Raw genomic sequence first — 23,412 nt, 5'->3', positions numbered from 1 at the left:
TGGCTTTAGCACAACGGTTAGGCTTGGAGCAGCAATTGTGCCTGGCCCGCCTTTGGAGACATTCATGCTTGCTTGGAAACTCCGACCCCTACCAAAAATGAGAAATCATCTATTCAAGGAATGAATCTATTAGCACATCCCATCAACATTTGATGCTTTGATTTCATTTCTCGATTCGTAAGGTATACCAATGAAGAAATGGACATCAAATTTTTTAACAATTAATAATTTACAAGGTTACTTGGATCAATAATTTATTTTTATAAGAGTTACATTCGAAATTGAGTTCGAATTTCTCTTCCAACAAAAAAAAAAAAAAAAAACCAAGCACAATCCCAAAATTTATTTTAAACGCGATTCAAATCCAATGCTGTTATTCCAACCTAAACTGTAAAACAAAAGAAGGGACAGTGATCCTATCTGCAATAGAAGAGGTGATGGTTTCCCCTTTTGTTCTCAAAGCTAAAGATGCGGTTCACTCCTCAATTGCAAACAATTCATTGAAATTTCCACCACCGGATGGCCCTGCACAGATTTAAATGCATGTAAACTGACCGGCAAAACAATCAACCGAAAGCGCAGGGATAACCGTTCCGTCTTCAAATTACAAAACATGGATTACTCAACATATTTGTAGTACCAGGACACAATCCATCCCTTGACTTTCGGCCTCCATGTAAAAGTGTTGTAATCCGTAACTCGTAATTATGCAATCTATACACTGGATATGCGAACATAGGTAGCTTAAAAATGAAAATAATGCTTGCATTGCCAAAGATCAAAAGTGCTTAGTTTCCCTGTGGATGGCAATATTATAAGATCGCACACCTGATAGCATAGAAGCTGTTACTGGGGTTGAGGGCGTGTCTGAACCACATAAATATCTTTTCCAAGAACACATCCTTCCACATCCTGTGGGCAGCCAAACTTCCTCTCCAGGAAAAACCCAACAGCACATAGACGCTGACTAAGCTGGTGACGAAATATAGGATCAACTGTTAATGGTTTTTTGCTGTAATCTACCGTCAAATGAATTACTTCCCCATCAGCAGGACCTGCACCTGATACCACCATCTCCTCACTGAAATTTGCAAATGCTAGTGTTCGCACAAGCCCATCAAACTTTCCAGAAGATACACGCCAGGGTGTGCCCCTAGTTCCTGATGCAAGGGTTTCACCAAGACCTGCTGCAATCTCAGCCTCAACATAGTTATGGTCATGATCTGTTGGGCTGAGTGTGTGGAGGACAAATGAAAGATCAGGTGAAAGCATTTCTTGCACCAGGATTGCCATTCTAGCATCCTTCTGGGACACACCAGCAGCTCGGCGACTTAGTACTGCTCTTCGAGTGTAGAGTGAGGCCCATACTTTGCTAACAGCATTGGCAAAAACTGTTGGACTTGAAGGACTGACATTTGGGATTGAGTCATAAAGTCCAGCAGCTGACATCCCTGCCAAATCCTCAACATTTGCACTTGAACGAACAATTAAGCGTACATTGCCTGGAAATACTCTCGTTATGCCGTCAATTATGTCCTTTGGGGGCTGTAGGGAAGAGACCAGTTGCTGGAGTTGGTAGCATAGTTTGTCAAGCTCACCATCCTCCAGTCCTGCTGTTTCTATCTTCTCTAGAAGAGACGTGAATGTTTCCATGGATTTGTTTTGCTCTAAAGCCAATTCCATGGAGCCAAAAGGTATGACTACTCCAGCAGGAACACGAAATGAAGCTGGCACCCCTTGGTCACTGTAGACTGCCATAAAGAAACAAAAAGAAAAATAACTTCAAAGAAATTAGGCAAAATAACAATATATTAACGTAGAAGTTACAAGATAGAAGATTAATCAAAGTCCATGCTCCTATACAAAATGAATTTGTTAAACATTAGAAGGGGAACTATTAAACAAATAAAACCTCTCTATACAATACTTCATTAGCCTCTATCATTTACCATTAGAAATTGTTGAATATTATTCACATATAATATTTCTTATGACCAAAGACTCCTTTTGGTGTTGGGGGTGAGGGGAGAGAGGAGATGGTGAAGGGGCAGTGCCAAGAACAAAAATGTTACCCTTATCAGAAACTGCTGCCAAGGAAGCTAAACGCCCACAAGCAGCTGCCTTTGCTCCTGAAGTTAGTGTGTCTGCATCGGCAAGAAGTATAACTCCTGCAGAAGAACTACCCTGTATGAAAAAGAAAAGCCATTATCAGTTTGATTGTAAGGTGTGAGATTGCTAGTTTCTTGCAATTTAAGATAAAAGAGAGAAACTTGCCTGATTGGAGTAAGGAGTTTTAACAGCCAACTTGGAAGAATCATGAGAACCTCCATGAACTTCAAAAGCAGATGAACCATTACTTGAAAGATTCTTCTCAATAGGATCAGCATCATTATCATCTAAAGAAGATGGACTTATATTCACACCACTTGAAGATGCTTCCAGTCTTCAAGATTTTACAAAAACAAGAAGCAAACAAAACAAAACATTCAAGTATCAGACTTAATGGTAAATAGAGCTCATTCAAAGCTGATTGATGAGACCAAAAGTTGATTATACTTTGGAGAAGTTCAGAAATAACCTCACATATTTTCCTGCGAGCTTTTGTATATCAGAAACTTTTTCTTCATCTTCACATGTAACAAAGACAACCTTTTCCTGCGTAAAAGCATGTACTCTATCAATGTTTCTATCACACATTATAATAAATTTAATGTCATAAGAGAGCAAGAACTTGCTTGTCGTGCCCTAACACCAAGATGAGATAAGTGAGGCAGCTCCTGCAAAAGTACAACTCCTGTGATATTAGATCCAGCTGCTGTCACCTGCCAAATATATCGAATGAGACTACATGACCACTTTAATTGTATATATGAAAATGACAAGCCATATGCTAAGATAAGACCAAATAGAGTATTGAGAACTATCCCAAACCTCCTCATCTCCATCAGCTTTATTGACCACAAGAATAACAGGTCCTTCCAAGGATGATGGCAGTGATCCAGGGACAATGTTCTCAACCTGAAGCAAAGCTAATTAGGTAGCACATATAAAAAAAGGGACAGAGTTTCGCATTATTTATTGGAAATAGTAAAGTAGACATCAGATTATTAGATGGCAATGTTAAAAACTTCATCCAAAGTTGATAGTCTTACCATAGGTTTATGAAACCAAAAGAAAAGACTTGCTCTTGCTGGCGGCAAGTACTAAATTTATTGTAGGATATAACAGTAATGTAAGAGTGATAAGGCTAATAGCATATAAAAACAAAGAGATGAAGGGTGGAAGTTGCCATTTGTAAGACGAGGTCATATGTTATAGCCCTCAAGAATACAAGTCAATAATAGCAAATAATTTTTCTTTCTTTCAAAAAGAGGCAGAGTTAAACCTCAACAAGGGTAAAAACATACGAAAACAAAAAAATGGATATAGATAATTGTTCAGATATATGGAAAGAAGAAAATAATTTTTCTTAGAATGCCACCAGTTGGCTATGGTCTTCTTAGCCAGAATTTTCTAATAAGACTTTTTTTTTTTGGGATGGGGGGAGGGGTGGGTGGGTGGGTGGGTTGAGGGTAGCTTTTATTCCACCTGATTATTTGGTGCAAGCTTTTTCTTGTAATTCTTAGATTCTTGATGGAGGCCTTCACGTGGGTCTGCATGGTACAATTTGAGGAATTTTGTGCAACATATGCTAGGACTTTTTTATCCTTTTTTTTTTGTTTTTTTTTTCTTTTGGCCAGTATTTTTTGATTGGTGCAGGTTGTGCAGTGGTTGTTTACTAGGTGAAGCCTTGTGGCAAAATCTAGTAGCTGCAGTTAAAAATTACAGATGGGTAACAATCATCAAAAGGAACTTTTAAAATCCTGAAATTGTGAATTATTTATATTTTTTAAATTCATATCCACAATCAAAATTAACACTCTAAGTCCAGTCATTAGCATATAAAATGTCCTTCTAGCTAAAAAATATCATTGTAGGACCATTACTAAATATTGCTATGTTCTGACACAATAAAAGATCCTAGTTGCATCAAAATCAACTCTAACTGATCTTAAAATAACAGAACATCACTGTTCTTTTAGTTCTCTATTTTTTAGAAACATTGGAGCTTGGGAGAAAAGAAGCAGAAGAAGAGATGAAACCCTGAGATAGAAAACCCCAAACTAAAAAATAGTTCTCTACTTTTTAGAAACATTGGAGCTTGGGAGAAAAGAAGCAGAAGAAGAGATGAAACCCTGAGATAGAAAACCCCAAACTAAAAAATAGTTCTCTACTTTTAAAATTACATATAAGATTTTTAACATTCAGTAAAAATTTTTCATATTGCAGTTAAATTTTTTAGTGAACTAACAGGAAGAGTTGCAATCAGGACAATGATATACAAGTATCTCATCTATGATCTAACTATCATATTTTCAACAACACAAAACAAACCGAGGATCTGCTTCCTAATGTATGGGCTCATTGATAGTGACACAGTGTATTTATGGATTCAGAAGCAAGGAATGGAATGAGAGAGACAAAGTGTAAAAATTGCTATTATTGTAATGGTGCAGTCACTCAAGTGATTGAGGTACCTGAACCAGCGTCCCGGAAACCACTCCTGGAACAAGGACATCCCAACCCTGAGATCCCAATGCTTTTCTCACAGCTTTCAGAAGAATGGTACATAGTTTTGAAACCTGAAAAATTACCCTACAAATGAACTTTTCCAGTTAGGAACATAGAAAATAGTTTAAAATGTCCAGAAATATGATTTCTTTTTTCCGCAGTTTTAAATAGCAAACTCACAAACTTTAGGAGCATAACATTCTTTGGAAATTTATCAGGAAGGTAAATGTGACCATACCCTGCCCGAATCTCAGCTTCAGCATACGTCCTTACGCTGTTCTGTGGAATTCCAAGAGCTTTACCAAGCATCTTCAAGAGTGAAGAAATAATTTCAATTTAAGATTCCAGTTACTTCATTTATAAATTTAAAGTAGTACTTATAATATGAAGCTACATCCAGGATGAAATCTATCTATACATTAAATATTGCATATTCCTTCTGGAGTTCATTCGACATTACCTGAATAGGTTACAATTTAAACAGTTTGTTAACTCTAGCAGTAAAAGAATTTAAACATTTGGCTCCAAAGGAAACATTTTGCTAAGCTCATATCAATCTCAGGTATTTATCATTCAAAAAAGTCCATCCTACAGCACAGTACTTTTCTTTTCACAAGAAGATAAATTCTTTACCTGCACTTTTTGAGGGAAGATTTGCAGAAGGGCTTCGGAATATTCCTCAGTCAGCCTTCTTGTCCTGTCAAGTGTAGCTTTGAGTCTTAATGCCCATATTCTTTTGCCATCTTCACTTCCTTCATAAGAAACCAAAGGGGCCAAGAAATGACATAAATCAATGTACCTATAGCTGTTCTACTTTCCAAAACATTTCCAGAACTAAGGAATTAAAAGATGAGAAAGGTACCTTCCTTCTCAAAGAGACCTTTCTCTTGCCATGCAGTAAGCTCATTTTCAATAGCAGCACATTCTTCTGGTTTCCAATCAGATAAACTAAGCTGATGAACACCAACAATTAGGGCACCAAGTGGATTATTCCAAGATCCTGTATTCTTTGATTCCAGATTATCTGCCAGCCTGTTGGCTCCTCCCATAGTTTCATGTGCATTGAGTAGCCTAAGTCAGTGCAAGTCGTCAGTACTGCATGAATAAGAGAAATGGAGGAGAAGAGAAAATAACACTAAAACATATTGCTTACAGACAAAGTCTAAAAGGAAAGATGAGAAACTAGAAAGTACAATGGTTCTGTATACATAGAAAACTATATTATATGAAAAAAAAAATTGCAATTACAAATGCAATAACGGCATTCTCTTATGGCTGAATAGGTGTGATGCGCATGACCAGAATAACATCTTAAAAAGCAGCCTGTTTGCAGGGTTGAGCATATCACTAGTTCTTTTGCATGCATGATATTGCAAATTGTATTGTGTGAACACTATGCAGACAATATCTATTCTATGTTAAACAAATGAGCAACAAAAATGACTTTCTGTTCAGAGGTTATAAGCTCACTTTAACTGGCTCAACTCACCCTAGCAAAACAAGATATAGTTATTAGTTTCTTCTAGCTCAATTTGTTGCCCTTTAGGATTGCCGAAATACATTAATATGACATCATTCCATCCTATTAATAGAAATTCTTGATAGCATAAATAGTATATTTTAATGTTAAGCATACTGCAGATGCCTACTACAAATCCTTCAAGGAAAAGAACATTGATAAGTGACATAGGAGTATAAGACAAGGGGCATTAACTCAAATTGACAAGAATTTGGTAACTAAAGTAAATTGATAGGCTGATTAGGAGTTTTAGCATAAACTAATAAGATTTAAGGGTAAAAACAATGCGGAGCCTAGAAGAAAAATTAGGTTTTACTACAATGTTACCCCTGTTTCGCACGAGGATTTTTTAATTTTTATAAAAACATAATTTAAAAAATTTTATCTTTTTTACTTTTTTACTTTTTAAATTTTCTAGATTAAAAAAAAAGAGTTTGAAAATCTTATGGCTGTTTGTATTGATTGATTGTTGTTAATTTTTTTGTAATTTATTAAAAAATCTCAAATCTAATATTTTTAGTTTTTTAATTATATATATTTTTTAAAAGATATTTTTAAAAAATATTTGAATTTTAGATCTGATAATTTTTTAAAAATTTTTATTATTTTTTGTAAAATCTTTTAGTTGATTTTCATGTACATTATTTTTCAATTGATTTTTTTTAGTTTTAATTTTTTTTGGTTTAATAAGTGATTGAAATTTAATATGCTGATTAGTTTTAAAATTTTGAAGGTTGATTTTTTCTTTAATAAGTTAGATATATTTTTATGGATTTTTTTATTAACTAGGTACTTGTTTTTTCTTTACAAAAGCATTTTAGGGTCTTATAATTGCTAACAAGACTATCATCCCTATACTCAACTCCTATTATTTTTTTATTATAATTATAATTAAGTAAATAATTTTTTGAAATTTTTTTATTTTAAAAATTTTCACATGGTAAGTAAAAGGTTCGTCACATATTAAAATACTAACCATTAAAAATATTTGAAAAAATTTAAAAACAATAAAAAATAACACATAGCAAGCAATAGACTTGCCACATGTTAATATAGTATCCTTTAGGGATAGTTTTTATATATAGGATATAGATTTGAATTTTAAAGCAAAATTATTGGAAAATCAGAGAATAATAGAAAGATTGAAATGGTGGGGAAAAGAGACGATCAGGTAGCAGTGCAGGCTACGGCTATAATAAGAATAATAATAGGGAGTAGGCCCATACTATCCTTTCGCATGAAGAATGGCGGATCTTACAGAGCCTGCATCTCCAAGTTGCCACATGTCAATATACCATCCTTTAGGGATAGTTTTTATATAGAGGATATAGATAATTGGCATAGTTATGGGGTTCAGAATGTAAAATGAAGAGTTTAAAAGGCTATTCAGTGGTTGTTTTGATGCCATGAAAATACGTGTGAACAGAAAATTAAGAGTTTTAGGATTTACCGATGATAGTTGTTGTTAGTAGGGTTAGTTTTTGGTAGAGCAAATAGAAAATGATGCTGTAATTAACAGACAAGAAATAAGAAAATAAGTACATGCTTCAAACCTAAACCCCAAAGCCACATCCAACGATGACCAAATTCAAAATCTTCTTGGAATTTAATCTTGACTTTCCCTGAGCACTTTGTTTTCTGTATGAAGAAATCTCATTGTTTTGGTTGTAGTCATGTACATTTTAAGCAAAATCTTATGTAAACAACAGTCTAAGATGCCAATGGTTCATCTAAACTAAGTACCACATAACTAATAACATATACATTTGGAATATTTCTTAAGCGCTTTCTGTCTTTACAAGTTTAGGCACAATTATCAAAAGCAACCCCAACAAATTTAGATGTATACCTGCTTAAGAGGACAAAGGAATAGTCCTCAAGGCCAATCTCACAAAGCCGCCACTAACAGTTGCAAAAACAACAATGCCCAGTAAAACATGACATGAGTGCAAAAAGAGAAAATTTCCAGTCAAATTTCTGTTTATTTGAAGCTTATGATTAAACATTATGAAAATTGGACTGACCTTTTGACGCATTGCTATTGCTGCATCAGAAGCGTCATTTCTAAGGCCACCTTCAAGACCCTTCACAATTACTTCTCTCAAAGCATTCAAGGATTGCATTGTCTTGATTAAATCCAAAACACTACTTGATTCTTCTGCAGCATCCAAACTCGGGAAATATAAATATGCCTTACAGAAATTAGGGGAATGGAACAAAAATTAATCACTTAGAAATATATTTGCAACAACAACAGCATTTTTCCAATGGCTCGAAAGTTTTCATTTGTAGTACAACAACAAGCTTTTTCCCACTACATGGGATTGGCTACGTGGATCAGAAACCACTATTGTGCTCTATTTAGAAACATATCCCAAGTAAAATGTCTTTTTTGATAGTTTCCTCCCATGTCTTCTTTGTTGTCCCCTTCCCCCCTTCAAAGCTTTATTTTTATAACCAGTCTCAAGCCTAATACAGGACAATTGTGTTGGGTAAAAGACAGCCACAGGAAATTTGTTGAATTTCATGAACATGAATTAAAATTTCCTTTTCTAGAATTCTCAATGTAATTAGATGCGAGATATAGTGGATCTAATTATTTTAAGTTATTGCCATATTTGCAATAAAAGAAAGTAGGTCTAATCACTTCCTAATTATACTTGCTTTTAAACTTTGTTTGAATTTTTCAGCAAGGTCACTGCAGAGGATGCCAAAATGGGAAAAAAAAAAAAGATCTTTTAAAAGAATCTTTGATTGGACATCACCTCATATTTTTCTCCCAACTCTCCTATTTAGAAGTTTCCAACCAGGTCTTTGCAACTTCATTGAAACAGAATAGACATCAAGGTTTAAGATTTATTAGGCTACCCTCATAAATCACTCTACCACCCACCTAGTCCCCCCTTTATCCAAACAAGCATACCCAAAATGCCTCGGCATTTTATGAAGATATTACAAGTCCATTAAAGCCATTGATTCTACTCTTACACAGATGCACTAAGACCTATTATGCAAAAAAAGATCCCTTTATTTGCTACAATACAAAGTTTTTGTTCAGATCTCATCCTTCTAAAGGAAAATCATAGATTAGTAACATAATAGGAGTCTAGCTACATATGTCAAGCCCAGTTCTAAATCTCATATGGCTAAAAAGCTTGCACATTAAATTATTCACTGAAGCAGCTCGAAATTCCACAAATAAATCTACTCATCTATGGCACAGTAATGACCATCTGAAATAATCAAATGGATATAGAGATTGGTATTTCTTGACATGGTTGAAGCCAGCAACTCTACCCAGGTATTTTATTAAAAGCATAGTTCATTCACAGATGAACTTTCTGTCAAATTCCATTAAGCACTACAAAAAAACCCCTAACTAAAAAAGCATAGCAATAAATGAAAGCCGTGAGCAGAGAATTACCAACTACCTTTTTGCACTCTATAAACATTGCAAGAGCTGAAATGCCCCTGTCATCTAATGATTCTCTGATTGACTCAAGTTGTTCTGTGAGGCTGCAATAACATAAAATCTTTGTTAAATGCGTGAATGTCCAACAAGGAGTCTTATGAATCAAGACAAAGCATCAAACAAAGAACTCAATTGCTCCAAGTGGAAAAGTCAAAGTAATTATGCATAGATTATTACAAAAGGCCTAAAGGGTCAGCAGTATTTACGCCTCACAAGCACATTTTTATGTGTGATTGAACAAAGCAGCTACTCTCCTTGGTGAATTACATAGTAAAATACAGAGAAGGGTTAAAAATAGATAGGGAGGGAATAAATACAGAACTTGCAACAGCAGTTCATGTCTTCACAACAACGATCATTTGAATTTCTAATTATACTATCTTCAACGAGAATTTTTCATTAATATCAAAATTATAGCCAATGGAGACAAGAAAAAGTAGAAGTGAGAAATACAAATTATTCGAATTGAACCTTCCGGCATTAAAAAAATCTTTGAGTTCCTGATGGAATATCTTGAATTGTTCCACAAATGCTTCACCATATTCTCCAGGATTCCTGGTGACTCTTGCAAGCATTGCTTCTGTTGAAACCAAGTCTTCAGGGCCAGCATTTCGATGAAGCTTGTTCTGTATTGTATGCTTAATTTCTAGCTGGAATATGTACATTGCAATAAATTAGTAATTTGATTTACATAAAAAATAAAATGCCAGGTGCCTCTTAAATCTGACCTTGAGATCATGCGGGATATCATTCCGATGAGCAATGTCTCTAATCCGAGTAAGCGGAACAGATGCAGTAAATTCTGCTTTAAAAGATGGCAAACAAGGATGGATCTTGCGGATAACAAGCACTTCCTAGAATTAGGGAAGAACAAGGTAACTGAGAAAATAAAAGACAACATGACTGATGTGCTATACATAACTCAAAACATAAACAACATGTTGGTAGTTGAAAGTGCATTAGATTTGTATTATTTGTCCATTTCTTCAACATTTGGTGCTTCCTGCCATGTAACATGCTTATATATTCTAAATTCCTAATATAAAAGCTTTAACAAAGGAAACATGCAAAAATCAAGAAGGGACTAATCAGTAAAATATGCTAATTTGAGAACAAATGTCGAGATACTTTCACAAACATGTGCAAATTTGCTTATTTAAGAAACAAGAGCTGTCCTTTTCGCAAAACATTCACACCCAAGTACCCCCTCCAAAAGCCAATTTTGATCGAATCAATATATGGTACCATTGATTTTCATAAATTTCATGATTACCTAGGCCTCAATTACACCAGCTCTTTAATCCATTAATGTTTTAAGACCAAGTAATTGGTGATAAGAAAAAAATTTCCCGACTACAAAATATCTAATACATTCTTTTTTCGTTAGATAATATTAACCAAGGCTAACTTTCATAAAGCTAATTGACATGTGAATACCTAACACATTGTCTACTGAAACAGGTGTTAGCATCCAGTGTACCTTAAACTCCCTGTGGTTAGAGATCACAATCAACAACAAGATAAGCACTTTCGGCTTTGATATTTCACAATTATTCGCCCGAAGTTGAGCTTCATGACCAGCTAGCGCATCATTTAAGGTTTTGAACAGATTATGAGGCTACCAAGCAAAATAGCTAACAATAATAGCAACTTCCTTCCCACTCTCTTTTTCCAACAATCAAGCCACCCATCCATCTTCAAAACTCTTTCCCACCCACCCTCCTCTCATTTTTTATGCCACTTCTTACATCTAAGGTGCCCCTGACAGAACTAGACTCAAGATCACGTCCCATCAACATAGTAGACCATTTTAGAAAAGTCTGAGCAAAGTAAAATACCAATAAAGTAAACAAGGAGTCCTATGTCTCAATCATCAATATTTTTTTGTTCTCTCAAATTCCAAGACAAAGATAACCATTACCTTATCCTCTTTTCTTCCAGAATGCACCTTTTTCTCACTTTGCTGATGTTCTTATGGTAATCGACTATATAATAAGCACGTCTATCATCCTGTGCTAAATGCCCATTGTATCTCCAAGACTTTCAAATAAGGTTACAATAACAAGTCTTTAGACCATGCTAAAAGGATGGACAAAATATAAGTAAACTTCTATGTACCAAGCAAAAGAATTAGGGAAATGAGCAATGGTGCCATGATGATATCAATTCTGAGACATGAAAAGAAACAAATAAAAGATGCCAGAGTGTGCTTTTACTGATTTTGCAGGATTTGGTTTAAATTGAACAAAATGGAAAAATATAATTGATGTAAATGACCCTAAGGAATGGAAAAGCTAAGTCTTTTGTTTACCATTGAATCCATACATTAAGTTTTAATAACTATTGTCATAACGTCTAGATCCGGGGATCTATCGCTAGACATTGGACTTTAGGGAGTCGCCACCAATCTTTTTTTATCTAGGTGCGATTGGCCACCTATGGAATCTGTCCTTTCAGGGATCACCTAAATTTAAGGGTCCCTAGAAGAATAGGTTCAGGTCTGCTAACCAGAACAGGGTTCGGGAGTTCGGTTACGTGTGAGGAAGGTTATAGCACCCTCACAACGCCCATCAAAAGATGGTACCAGCTTAAATTTGTGTTATCCAAAAAGCCTTAAAATTTTACCAAGTAATTAATTGTTGGAAATTATTCTCAATTGACTCTAATACTTTTAGCAGAAAATTGAGAAAATTCCCTCACCTCAAGAGTATGCAAGAAAAACTACTGTTTCACTTACAGAGGCTCCGTCGTCGGATTATTTAACAGAAAAAAAACAAAATCAAAATTAAGATAGAAAGGAAGGAAAGAATGATTTTTTTCTTGTAGTGAAAATTGATACTTTCAACTTTTCCCTAAAAATATTTTTTGGAAATTTTGATTTTCAAGGAAAATTGATACTTTCAACTTTTCCTCAAAAACCCTTTTTTTGAAAATTTATTTCTAAGGAAAATTGATACTTTCAACTTTTCCCCAAAAATATTTTTTTTGAAATTTTGATTTTCAAGGAAAATTGATACTTTCAACTTTTCCCCCAAAAATACTTTTTTTTTTTGGAAATTTATTTTTCTTTTAAGAAAAATTGATACTTTCAACTTTTCCCTAAAAATATTTTTTTTGAAATTTATTTCTGAGGAAAATTGATACTTTCAACTTTTCCCTAAAAATATTTTTTTTGGAAATTTATTTTTCTTTTAAGGAAAATTGATACTTTCAACTTTTCCCTAAAAATTTTTTTTTTTCGAAATTTATTTCAGAGGAAAATTGATACTTTCAACTTTTCCCCAAAAATATTTTTTGAGAATTTATTTCTAAGGAAAATTGATACTTTCAACTTTTCCCTAAAAATATATTTTTTTGGAATTTTTTATTTTTATTTAAAGAAAATAAAATAATAAAAAATAAATAAAAAGAATATTACATAAACCTAATCTAATAAATAAAAAATAAAATAAACAAATAAACAAAGAAATAAAAAAAAAAAAGAAAAAAAAAACCTGGAGCGGCTCGGATCGCGGCTCGGCTCGGCTCAAGGAAGAGAAAACGGCTCGGGGGAGTGGCTTGGCAGCTTGGATCGGCTCAGCTCGGCTCGGAGGGAGGCTGGCACGCGCGGGTCAGAAAGCGGGTCGACGCCCGGGTCGGGTCGGGTTCGGCAAAACGCGCGGATCCTCTGGGTTACTTACGGCCAAAACGACGTCGTTTTGGGAGGGTATAAAAGGCAATCCCCTTCGTTTTTTCGGCAGACGCTCCTCTCTCTCTCTCTCTTCTTTCCTTTTTCTCCCCCTTCTCTCTAAAAACCGAAGAACACCGGTGCCGGATTCTGGAAAATGTCGTCGGAATCTGGAAATTTCGCCGGAAGATCGCCGGTTTCTGGGATTCTTCGCCGGAAACTGGGTAGGTCGCCGAAAACTTCAATGTTCGCCGAAATTGTCGCCGGAAAATTCAAATTTCGCCGGAATTTTCGCCGGATTCTGGAAATTTCCCAGAAATTTCCAGAAAAAATTTTCGCCAAAAATCTCTAAAAATTTTTTCTCACTCCCAGAACACTCCTAAACTTTTCCTAGCTTCCTATACGCCTCCTTTTCTCTCAAATCAGTAGCTTTGCTTACTGTTTTCTGTGTTTTCATTCTGTTCCAGGGGGTGCCTTTTATAGGGGTTGATCAGGAGTTCCTGATCAATCCCAATTCCTCCTTGGACGGGGATTCAGTCTTTGAATCTAATTGGACTCTTCTGATTGAGTTCCCCTCCACAGTGGGATTCTTCAGCCTTGAATCTTAGCCCTCCAAAATTAAAATCAAAATAAATAAAAAATACTAGATAATTAGAAAAGATAAATCAAAAGATATTATAGTAAAAAGAATATCTGATAATCAGGAAAAATCAGAACAGATAAAAAAATAATAATAAATATATAACTATATACATATAAATCTAATCTAATAAAAAAATATATATATACATAATAATAAAATACATAAAATACAAAATAATACAGGACAAATTGAATTGGGCCCTACCCATTTGGGCCAGGCCCAATTGATCTGGGCCTGGACCCAATTGGGTGTCTACAACTATGAAAACTATCAATACAGCAAACTACAGCGATAGAGCACCTGAGGTGAAGTGTCTTTCTGACTAGAGATTCGTTCTAATTCACGAAATATATGCCTGGAAATCTCAGCATGTCTGTTCGGCCGATGATGACCCCCGCCTTCCAGACAAGGAATTTGCCCTGTGTTTATCCACTGCATAAAAAAAAGATTTAACAGCAGCACCAAAGAATAAACACCAAAACTAACTGTAAAAAAAGATATACAAAAAACCTTCAGATAGATAGCAGAGCATATTAGAGACTCCAACCATTCCCCACTTTGCAAACTTCCAACTAATAGCTCACGAACCACTTCAAGCTTTCATAAGCAATAGGAAAACAAAGACGGAGAAATGTTAGTGGTCAAAGAGATATAAATAAATCATGAACACTACCTACAAGGATAAAAGTTTACAATCTAAGTCATGATTTAAAATAATGAAAGGACAAGCCTTTTATATATAAGCTTTCTTTTTTTTTTTTGGGTAAAGAAGACAGGCCATGGAATACAAGCAACATATTACGCTATCAGCTATCAGACTGCCAAATGTGCCAAATTTCCATGCATCCAACCACCACCAACCCATTCCTATTTCTTTAGTTTTGAAATTATAGTTATGATACATTTAAACTGATCAGTATTTTCTTCATGGAAAGAAAATAATAATCCATGGTTTTGGATTTCTTTATTGCCAAAACCTGGTCACACCTTAACAACTTCCACTGGCCTGGCTTAAGCTCTCATCAATAAAACATGTATCAAGTGTAAGCATGTGAACATAGTCTGATTGGCCAAAGAAAAAACATAGTTTGCATGGAACTTCATACTTAGAGCTTATAAAAAAGGATTTCAGCAATATACGGTTAAATGCAATTGGCAATCAATTGAATGCATTAATGCTATTGTTCTAAACACATATCCATAATGCTAAAAATCATAAAATTATACATGAGAAGTAAATTGCAATTCAATCGCTAGCATCAATGGTGGGATGGAAAATATATTGATTATGACATCTCAACAACAATTTCCATAAATATGATATTTCAATCAACATAATAACCATCTGTACCTTTCTCCACCAATTCCTTGCACTTTTATCACCTTCAACTAATTTCAAAGCCAACCCTTCAAGACCGGTTGTATCCCATTTCCTCTCCACTTCTCTGTTTTGATGCTTATTCGACCGCATGAAAGAGGCAGGCCTTCCCTGCCATTGTCCAACAAAAGGACTTGTCTCCACCACCAAGGCATCAGCCGTAGATTCATTATGACCATCATCCTCCACTCTGTCTCCATATTCTTCCGAACTTATAGGCAATATTTCCACTATCTCGCCTGTTGAATTCCAGTGACATACCACCCCAAAACTGCCTCCTTAAGACAGTTTCAGAACACGGTTATCCCCACCTTCCCATACTACACTCTTGTCCTTCCCAACAATCACAAATTTAAACTCAACAGACTTACCCCCTTTCAACTCCAAGTCACATACCCATCCCCCCTCCGTCCAGTTCATAGGCACCTGCTTCTTCCAGGATCCCAATTCTTTTGTAGACCCCAAAATCGCTACATGTTCACCAAATTCAACTTGGTAATCTAAACAAACATTAAGGCCTACTTTGCCATGCCCAGTCTTTGGTTTCACCTTCATCTTCTTCTTTTCTTCTTCTCTGCTCCCAAAAACAAAAACCCATTTTAGTCATCTCCACTATTAAGAGTATTGATTATTATTTCATACAACCAATCAGGAAAAAAAAAACTATGCCATTTTTTTTTAATAATAATAAATAGTAACACTCTAATAACCCTTCCATTTTCAGACATTTCTCAATGGCACAAGCTACTTACAGTTAAATGAACACGTATTCAGCATAGTAAACACTAAAACAGAAATGGCCATTCTAGGTAATTTCATTTTCAGACAGTTCTTCAGCAGCAAAAGACAATATATAAGCCATGACAATCAAAGTTTTAAAAAGGAAACGAAAAAAGGCAAAAGGATACCTAGTGGTAGTAGACGAAACGGCAAAAACGAGAGGACGAGAGTGCCTACGGTGGCGGTTGATTCCCGGCGGAAAAGGGAAAGAAAAAGAAATCCTGGGATTGTAAATTGCAGGGTTTGGGAGGAATCTGAGTTGCTTCCGAACTAGGAGTTGAAAGTGGAGTAAGCGTAAAGAAATAGAATCCATTGTTTTCTTCGTTGCTCTACTTGGTGGAACTGAGTCCTCTTTTTCTTTTATTTTCTTTTCTTTTTTTGCGTAGTACAGTCAAATGAGAGACTTTTCTCAAAGTTCACTGGATCATATGATTGGGATTTTGCCATTTTTGTGCTTAAAAGGGCTGGGTTCGCGCCACGTGGAGTGCTCACACGTCCGAATGACCCATCTGTAACGATCTTTTTTTTTTTTTTTCTGACAACCGCTTGAGAATTAAGGTACGAGAAATATTTAGGGCTATCAAAACAACTAATGGACTAGTTTCATTGACAAAGATGGATTTTTTTAAATCAAAATCGGGGAAAATTTTCATATAAACTAGCACGTGGTCCCTCTACGTTGGGATTAAATATTTTTTTATTTTAAATATAATTTTTTTATTTTTTTATTTAATAAAAAATATAATTATCAAACTTACTTTGATCATTTAGTTTTTATTGTTTTTAATAAAATATAACATGTCCAATTTTATCTACCAATGATAAATGAAATTTTAATAATTTAATATATGATTAATTTTATATAATGTTAAAACTTAATTAATTCAATAAGAGTATTATAATATTTTTAAATCAAAATTTCATATATTAATTTTTTATGAAATATTTATAAAAATATTTACTTAATTATGATATAAAAAGTATTATAATAATTTTGAATAATTATAGTGAAAAAGGCATATTTGTAAATATGATATGTGAGATATTATATAATTTTGATCAATTATAATAAAAAGAATACTTTTGTAATTATGATAAGATATTATAATAATTTTGATCAACTATAATAAAATAAACATTTTTATAATTATGATAGGATGATATTATAATAATTTTAACTAATTATGAAAAGAGATATTTCCTTAAATACGGTAAAAATAGATTATAATAAATTTGAACACGTGTCAATATCATATTAAATAAACAAAAGGATATTATAGTAATTTATATGAAAATTACTCTAATATATGTTATTTAACATTTAATAAGTAATTTAATAAAGTATTATAGTAAATTTCAAACAAAATTTTGCATGTCAAATATTTATAGTAATAACAATGGTATTTTAGTAATTTAATATGTAGTTAATTTTACATCATGTTAAATTTTCATATGCAATTAATAGAAATATTATAGTAATTTTAAAAAAATGTCACATATCAAATTTTTATAAAGCAATAATAAGAATATATTAATAATTTAATATCTAATTAATTTTATATTATGTTAAAATTTAATATATAATTTAATAGAGGTATTATAGTAATTTTGAAAAAAAAAACTACATATCAACTTTCTATAAAATACTCATAAAAACATTTTAGTAATTATGATGTGAGAGGTATTATAGTAATTTTTAGTTAATTATGTTAAGAGTATTTTCTTAATTTCAATATCATAAGTATTTTAATAATTTTTAGCTAATTATAGTTGGAAGGGTATTTTGTAATTATTGCAAGAAGATATTATAATAATTTTAGCTAATTATAAAAAGGAAAAGTATTTTGTAATTATGGTGAAAGGCATTGTAGTAAATTTGGACACGTATCCCTTCCTATTAAATAAATAAATAGCTATTATAGTGTTTTCCAAGGGGATTGATTTAATATATATTAATTTTGAAACAAAAATGTTACATGTCAACTTCTTATTAAGCATTTATAAAAGCATATTCATAATTATGGTAATAGAGTATTATAATAATTTTTATTAATTAAGAAAAAAAGTATTTTTGTAATTTTGGTAGGTTGATATTATAATAATTTTGATCAATTATAAGAGAATGGATATTTTTATAATTATGGTAGAAAAGCATAGTAGTCAATTTGATCAAATGTGAATGTTTTATCAAATAATAAAAAAAGGTATTTGATAATTTTTTTAAGAGTATTTTTGTAATTATAGTGTGAAGGTATTATAGTAAATAAATATAAAAAAAATATTTTTATAATTATGATATCAGAGTATAATAATAAAATTGATTATATGTCAATTTTTTATAAAACAATGAAAATGGTATTTGATTAATTTTTTAGGAGAGATATTATGGTAATTAATTATAAGAAAAAAAGTATTTTCGTAATTATAGTACGAATGTATAATAGTTAATTTAGTGATATATTAATTTATTATTAAATAATAAAAAATGCATTTTGATAATTTCTTAAAAGATTGTTCAATAAATAATTATAAGAAAATTTTTTTTTTCGTAATTATGATAAGAATTATAATAGTTAATTTGATTAGGTGTTACTTTCTTAACAAATAAAGTAAAGATATTTTGGTCATTGAAAAAGATATTTTAATAATTTTGTATAGAGATATTATGGTAAATAATTAGAAGAGAAATTGTATGTTTCCTAAATATTGTGTGAAGGTATAATAATCAATTTAGTTATGTGTCAATTTTTTATTAAATAATAAAAATAATATTTTAGTAATTTTTAAAATAATTATTTAATAAATAATTATAAAAAAATATTATCGTAATTATGATATGAAAATAAAATAATTAATTTGATAATTTGTCATTTTCTTTTCAAATAAAGAGAAAGACATTAAGATCATTTCATTAAAGATTATTTTCATGTGTGGCATAGATGGATCAAATCATAAACCTTACGAATGCTGCACCTTAATTTTATAAAAAATAATATTTTAATATTTATTTAATTTTATATGATATATTATATTACTAATTTATATATTTTTATATAATCAATATATAATATTTGATAAATATTAACTTAATTTTAAGTCCAATCAAATTATGCATAAATAATTTAAGTAATAAAAACAATAATTTGATATCAAATTGAAACAAAATTATTAAAAAAAATTAGTATTTGATATATTATTATTAATACAAAGTTTTAATTTCTTAAATGATGTTAAAAACTTGATAAATATTTTATTTTTATTTTCAATTAATTTTTTATTTTTTAAATATACCATACAAAGTAAGAATTATTTTCTCTAATTCATTCATAAAATTTAAAAACTTCATTATTAATATATTAAATAATTTTTTAATTTCTAAAAAAATAATTTTTTTATTAAAAATTCATATAAGTCGCTTCAACATATCCGATTGCCCTTTTTTTTATCTTACTGTTTGAATTTAAAAATTATAAAATTGACTAATAAATAATTAATTTAATTAATTAAAATTTATTTTTTTTATGAAAAAATTTTGAATTTAAATTTTATAAATAATTACATGTCTTGAACTGTTAATATGATACATCTTGTCCATGGAACAACTCATCTATCCTATTTTTTTTTTTATAAAAAATTATAAATTTATAATTTAAATAATTAGACAGATATAAAAGTAGAAACTGAAAAAAAAAAAAAAAAAAAAAAAAAGGGAAGGGACAGCCAAGCCAAACCCTCCTCTTTTTTGCTATGCTTCTTTGCATTTCCTAGTTAAAAGCACAAAACAAAGCCATGTATTTTGGAGCTAACAAAGAGGTGAAAGAGTTGTTTATGAAAATAAAAAAAAAAAAAACTCGAATCCTGCTCCTCATTTTCCACATTCGAATTTCCATTCTCTCTGAAGAAAGGATTTATAAACAGGACACTTAAAAACCTGCTCAATAGAACAGCCACCAATCTCCACCGCCATCGTTACCCTTCTGTCTTCAATCACAGGTATCACATATATATGTATGTATATTCTTTCCTGCAAGTTTCTTTTTTGTTTTTCTTGATTTTTATCTGCTTTAGGAACTTGTCACTTAAAGATTGTTAATTGCGAATATGTGTTTGGGTTTTTGTTGCTGTGGATTTTGATTAGGTTTTCCCAATAAATTTAGATATTTTAGGTGATTGGGTAGTGGAATTTTGAGCTGTTCTTGACATAAATCTGGATTTTTTTTTTTTTTGCTTCTGGGTATTCCACTAACGAGCTTATTTATGCAATTATGCTAAGTTTGAAGACTTTCTTTGATCGGGTAACTTGGATTTGATTTGTTTTTTTTTCTTTTTTCAATCCAATCTCAAATTTGTGTTGCCTTAATTCGGACTAAAACAAAAGCACTTTAACTTAGCTCATTCTTTTCTGAATTGAATAAAAGAAATGAACTTGTAAAAGAAAGAATATTATTCTTTAATAATGCAGAAATTGATAATTAACAATTGGTTCTTGTGGAATTGTTGCTATCTTGCTGTAGCATATCAAGAAAACCCATTTGAGCTTTATGTAAGTTTTATTATGTGTCTTGAATCTTTTTTTTTTCCCTTGGGAGGGGGGGTTTTACAATGTTGATTTTTCCTGCAATGGTTCTGCACAAACATTTTTATTTGGGCTAATTTCCAAGAAAATGCTTTTTCAGGGAAGCAAATGATGTGTAATTCTTTAGTCTGATTGGAATTTGATTGGTGCAATATTTGAACTTTAAGTTTTACATGAGTTTTCTTATTGTAGAAGTTCAAGGAGGAAGGCTGAAAGATGCAAACAGCTTCACAACTTCATCCTATATTTTACTTTTCTAACAGGTCTCTCTCTCTCTCTCTCTCACACACACACACACTGAGAATCTAGTATCCTTTCAAAATCAAATTACAGCTGATGTTTTATCTCCAAGATTTAATATCTTTAAACATATTGTAGAAGGAGCTCTATCAAATCTGATGGTGGGTGGATGAAACTGGGAGGTTGCAATCCAAGTCAACTTGCCTTTATTGGAAGAGGTCAGAGTCTTAAATTTGTAACACCCAACCGCAAAACTAGATTGGTTGTGATTTCCAACACAGATGATGGCCACCTATATGCCCCTGTGCTAGAAGAAGGCAGCACTACAAACCATGCACCCTGTTCAGAACCAGAGACATTCTTTAGCAAATGGTCTCCTCCAAGGTACTTATGGAGAGGATTATCTGTTCTTGTCCTTGCAGGGCAGGTTATTAGTAGGACTCTAAAGGGTAAAGTCCACTGGAGGAATACCCTTCAACAATTGGAGAGAGTTGGACCTAAATCAGTTGGGGTTTGTCTTCTAACCTCAGCATTTGTTGGCATGGCCTTCACTATTCAGTTTGTTAGAGAATTTACCCGATTGGGTTTGAACCGATCAGTTGGTGGGGTATTGGCCTTAGCATTCTCAAGGGAGCTAAGTCCTGTGGTTACATCAATTGTGGTTGCAGGGAGAATTGGAAGTGCATTTGCTGCAGAATTAGGGACTATGCAGGTTTCCGAGCAGATTGACACGCTGAGAGTTCTTGGATCGAATCCTGTTGATTATTTGGTTACACCCAGAGTGATCGCTTCCTCTTTAGCTTTACCATTTTTGACTCTGCTGTGTTTCATAGTAGGGATGGCATCAAGTGCCCTTCTGGCTGATAGTGTTTATGGGATTAGCATTAATATCATCTTAGATTCAGCTCAAAGGGCTCTACGATCATGGGATATAATTAGTGCAATGATTAAGTCTCAAGTTTTTGGTATGATCATATCTATTGTGAGCTGTGCTTGGGGAGTTACCACCATGGGAGGAGCCAAAGGTGTTGGCGAATCAACAACTTCAGCTGTCGTTATTTCTCTTGTTGGTATTTTTATGGCTGATTTTGCACTCTCATATTGCTTCTTCCAAGGAGCTGGAGATTCTTTGAAGAACTGTATATAATGAGCCTGCCTCTTTGTTGGCATCTTCACAGTTTTCTCACTGGTATTGTTTGATGGATGGCACCTATGGAGACTGATAAGTGATAACGTATAAGTGAATCATAGATATGTGTAAAATCCTGTAATCTTTATCAATATTAGGCTACTTTGTCCCTCCATTTTCGATTCTCAGTGACTCAGTGTTGGTAAAGTGCTGATGCTTGAAGTGATTTTAATAGAATGAAAAGATATTTGAGTCAGTTAAGCCCTCAGAAATTTGGATAAATGGCTTCTAATGAAGCCTACTTTCTATTCACTCGCATCAAAGTGGTTAGTTGTTTTGTTTCAGTCGGGTTCGAGCGGGCGGTTTGGTTAAGAATGAAAAATCTAACGAGTTTGAGTCAAGCTGAGCTTGAACTCAAAAATATACTGATTTGATTTAATTCGATTATATCTTAATAACATATAATTAAAAATTATCGTATAAGCATGCATTTGCTACTTAATATTAATAAATTTCATTTCAAATTAATAAAAAGTGTTGATTCATACATATCAACCTTTTTATCTCATTTGTTTATAAAAAGAATTCTCTATGGCACTTAAGAACTTAAGATAAAGCAATAATATTAACAAAAAAGTAAAAGAAAAACCCACTCGTTAAGATATCCTCCATATTTAGTCCCAAACAATTAAATTATAAATTCTCAAGTGCTATAGATCCATAAAATGTGGTGGTCAGCGTGTAACTTTACTTGAAAGAAGAGTAAATCTCTTCTCTTCTCTAATTAAATTAATTTAAACGTTTTTGTTTGAAAAAAATATTTAAATTTGACCTATTAATATCATATTTTATTAATTTAATGTTACTTTTAAAGATAATTATTAGAAAGTGAACAAAGTAAAATTGTAGGATTTTATTAGTTTTGATACACCACCATCTACGTACAAAGTGAAGAAAGCAGAAATGGAAACATATTAATTATTAATTACTTTCGTATACGTAATCAGAAGGATATGTGGTGGGATTTGTATGTTTGAAAGAATCTATAAACGGAAGCAATCTTACCTTGAATATTCTTTTGCTTTTAATGTCTTCCTTAAACCTAATAGTAAGTACATCTCAGTACTTTGTCAGCTTTTTCTTGTTTCAAAAACAATCTCCATATGATTTCCCATTGGCCGCCGCCTATAAGTCGTTTGTTGTCTGCTTCATCTTTGCACCAAGTCTTCTGCTGCTGACTTTTTCATTTTCAGAATTGGAGAAAAAATGGAGAAGCTTATCACTGGCAGGCAGAGCCATATTCAACTCTGGTCTGTTGTTCTTGTCTCCTTTGTTTTTTGCTCGGTATTGCTTTGCTTGGATTATTCAGTTCTACCTAATACCAAAAATGGAGTCTC

The 23,412-nt window shown here is 32.6% G+C and overlaps 3 protein-coding genes across 9 annotated transcripts in view; 2 read left to right on the top strand and 1 right to left on the bottom strand.

The window, feature by feature from the left end:
- Positions 1 to 225: 225 nt before the first annotated feature.
- LOC111307807 (phosphoglucan, water dikinase, chloroplastic-like) lies at positions 226 to 16,489 on the bottom strand. Of its 3 annotated transcripts, none has more exons than XM_089751559.1 (19): positions 16,199 to 16,489; positions 15,264 to 15,864; positions 14,423 to 14,509; positions 14,213 to 14,344; positions 10,331 to 10,456; positions 10,074 to 10,252; positions 9,563 to 9,646; positions 8,155 to 8,305; positions 7,980 to 8,032; positions 5,474 to 5,682; positions 5,245 to 5,363; positions 4,850 to 4,920; positions 4,578 to 4,695; positions 2,932 to 3,018; positions 2,736 to 2,822; positions 2,579 to 2,655; positions 2,275 to 2,443; positions 2,073 to 2,184; positions 226 to 1,751 (listed from the first exon to the last, which is right to left on the bottom strand). In XM_089751559.1, exons 2-19 carry the CDS (start codon positions 15,381 to 15,383, stop codon positions 847 to 849), a joined length of 2,886 nt encoding a protein of 961 aa, XP_089607685.1. In that variant the 5' UTR covers positions 15,384 to 15,864; positions 16,199 to 16,489; the 3' UTR covers positions 226 to 846. The 3 variants fall into 3 exon arrangements, with proteins under 3 accessions (XP_089607685.1, XP_089607684.1, XP_089607686.1); XM_089751558.1 differs by lacking the exon at positions 16,199 to 16,489 and having other exon boundaries at positions 226 to 525; positions 829 to 1,751; positions 15,264 to 15,549; XM_089751560.1 differs by lacking the exons at positions 14,213 to 14,344; positions 14,423 to 14,509; positions 15,264 to 15,864; positions 16,199 to 16,489 and adding an exon at positions 11,524 to 11,661.
- A 3,288-nt stretch (positions 16,490 to 19,777) lies between these two features.
- LOC111307806 (protein TRIGALACTOSYLDIACYLGLYCEROL 1, chloroplastic-like) lies at positions 19,778 to 22,272 on the top strand. 5 transcript variants are annotated; one of them, XM_022906057.2, is made up of 4 exons: positions 19,782 to 20,063; positions 20,839 to 20,909; positions 21,025 to 21,104; positions 21,309 to 22,272. In XM_022906057.2, exons 2-4 carry the CDS (start codon positions 20,863 to 20,865, stop codon positions 22,031 to 22,033), a joined length of 852 nt encoding a protein of 283 aa, XP_022761792.2. In that variant the 5' UTR covers positions 19,782 to 20,063; positions 20,839 to 20,862; the 3' UTR covers positions 22,034 to 22,272. The 5 variants fall into 5 exon arrangements, with proteins under 5 accessions (XP_022761791.2, XP_022761788.2, XP_022761790.2 ...); XM_022906056.2 differs by having other exon boundaries at positions 19,778 to 20,063; positions 20,842 to 20,909; positions 21,025 to 22,272; XM_022906053.2 differs by having other exon boundaries at positions 19,778 to 20,063; positions 21,025 to 22,272.
- An 883-nt stretch (positions 22,273 to 23,155) lies between these two features.
- Positions 23,156 to 23,412, top strand: part of LOC111307261 (putative xyloglucan galactosyltransferase GT12) — a 1,968-nt gene continuing 1,711 nt past the window's right edge. Inside the window, exon 1 of the mRNA XM_022905282.2 lies at positions 23,156 to 23,412. This exon is cut by the window's right edge and continues 1,711 nt beyond it. Coding sequence (XP_022761017.2) covers positions 23,282 to 23,412 — 131 coding nt within the window. The 5' untranslated portion in view covers positions 23,156 to 23,281.

Source organism: Durio zibethinus, chromosome 22 (genome assembly GCF_047325235.1).
Source record: "Durio zibethinus cultivar Kanyao isolate XHJ-2024 chromosome 22, ASM4732523v1, whole genome shotgun sequence".
NCBI lineage: Eukaryota > Viridiplantae > Streptophyta > Magnoliopsida > Malvales > Malvaceae > Durio > Durio zibethinus.
Note: the sequence above shows the minus strand (reverse complement) of the source record. Positions and strands in the feature narration are given on the sequence as shown.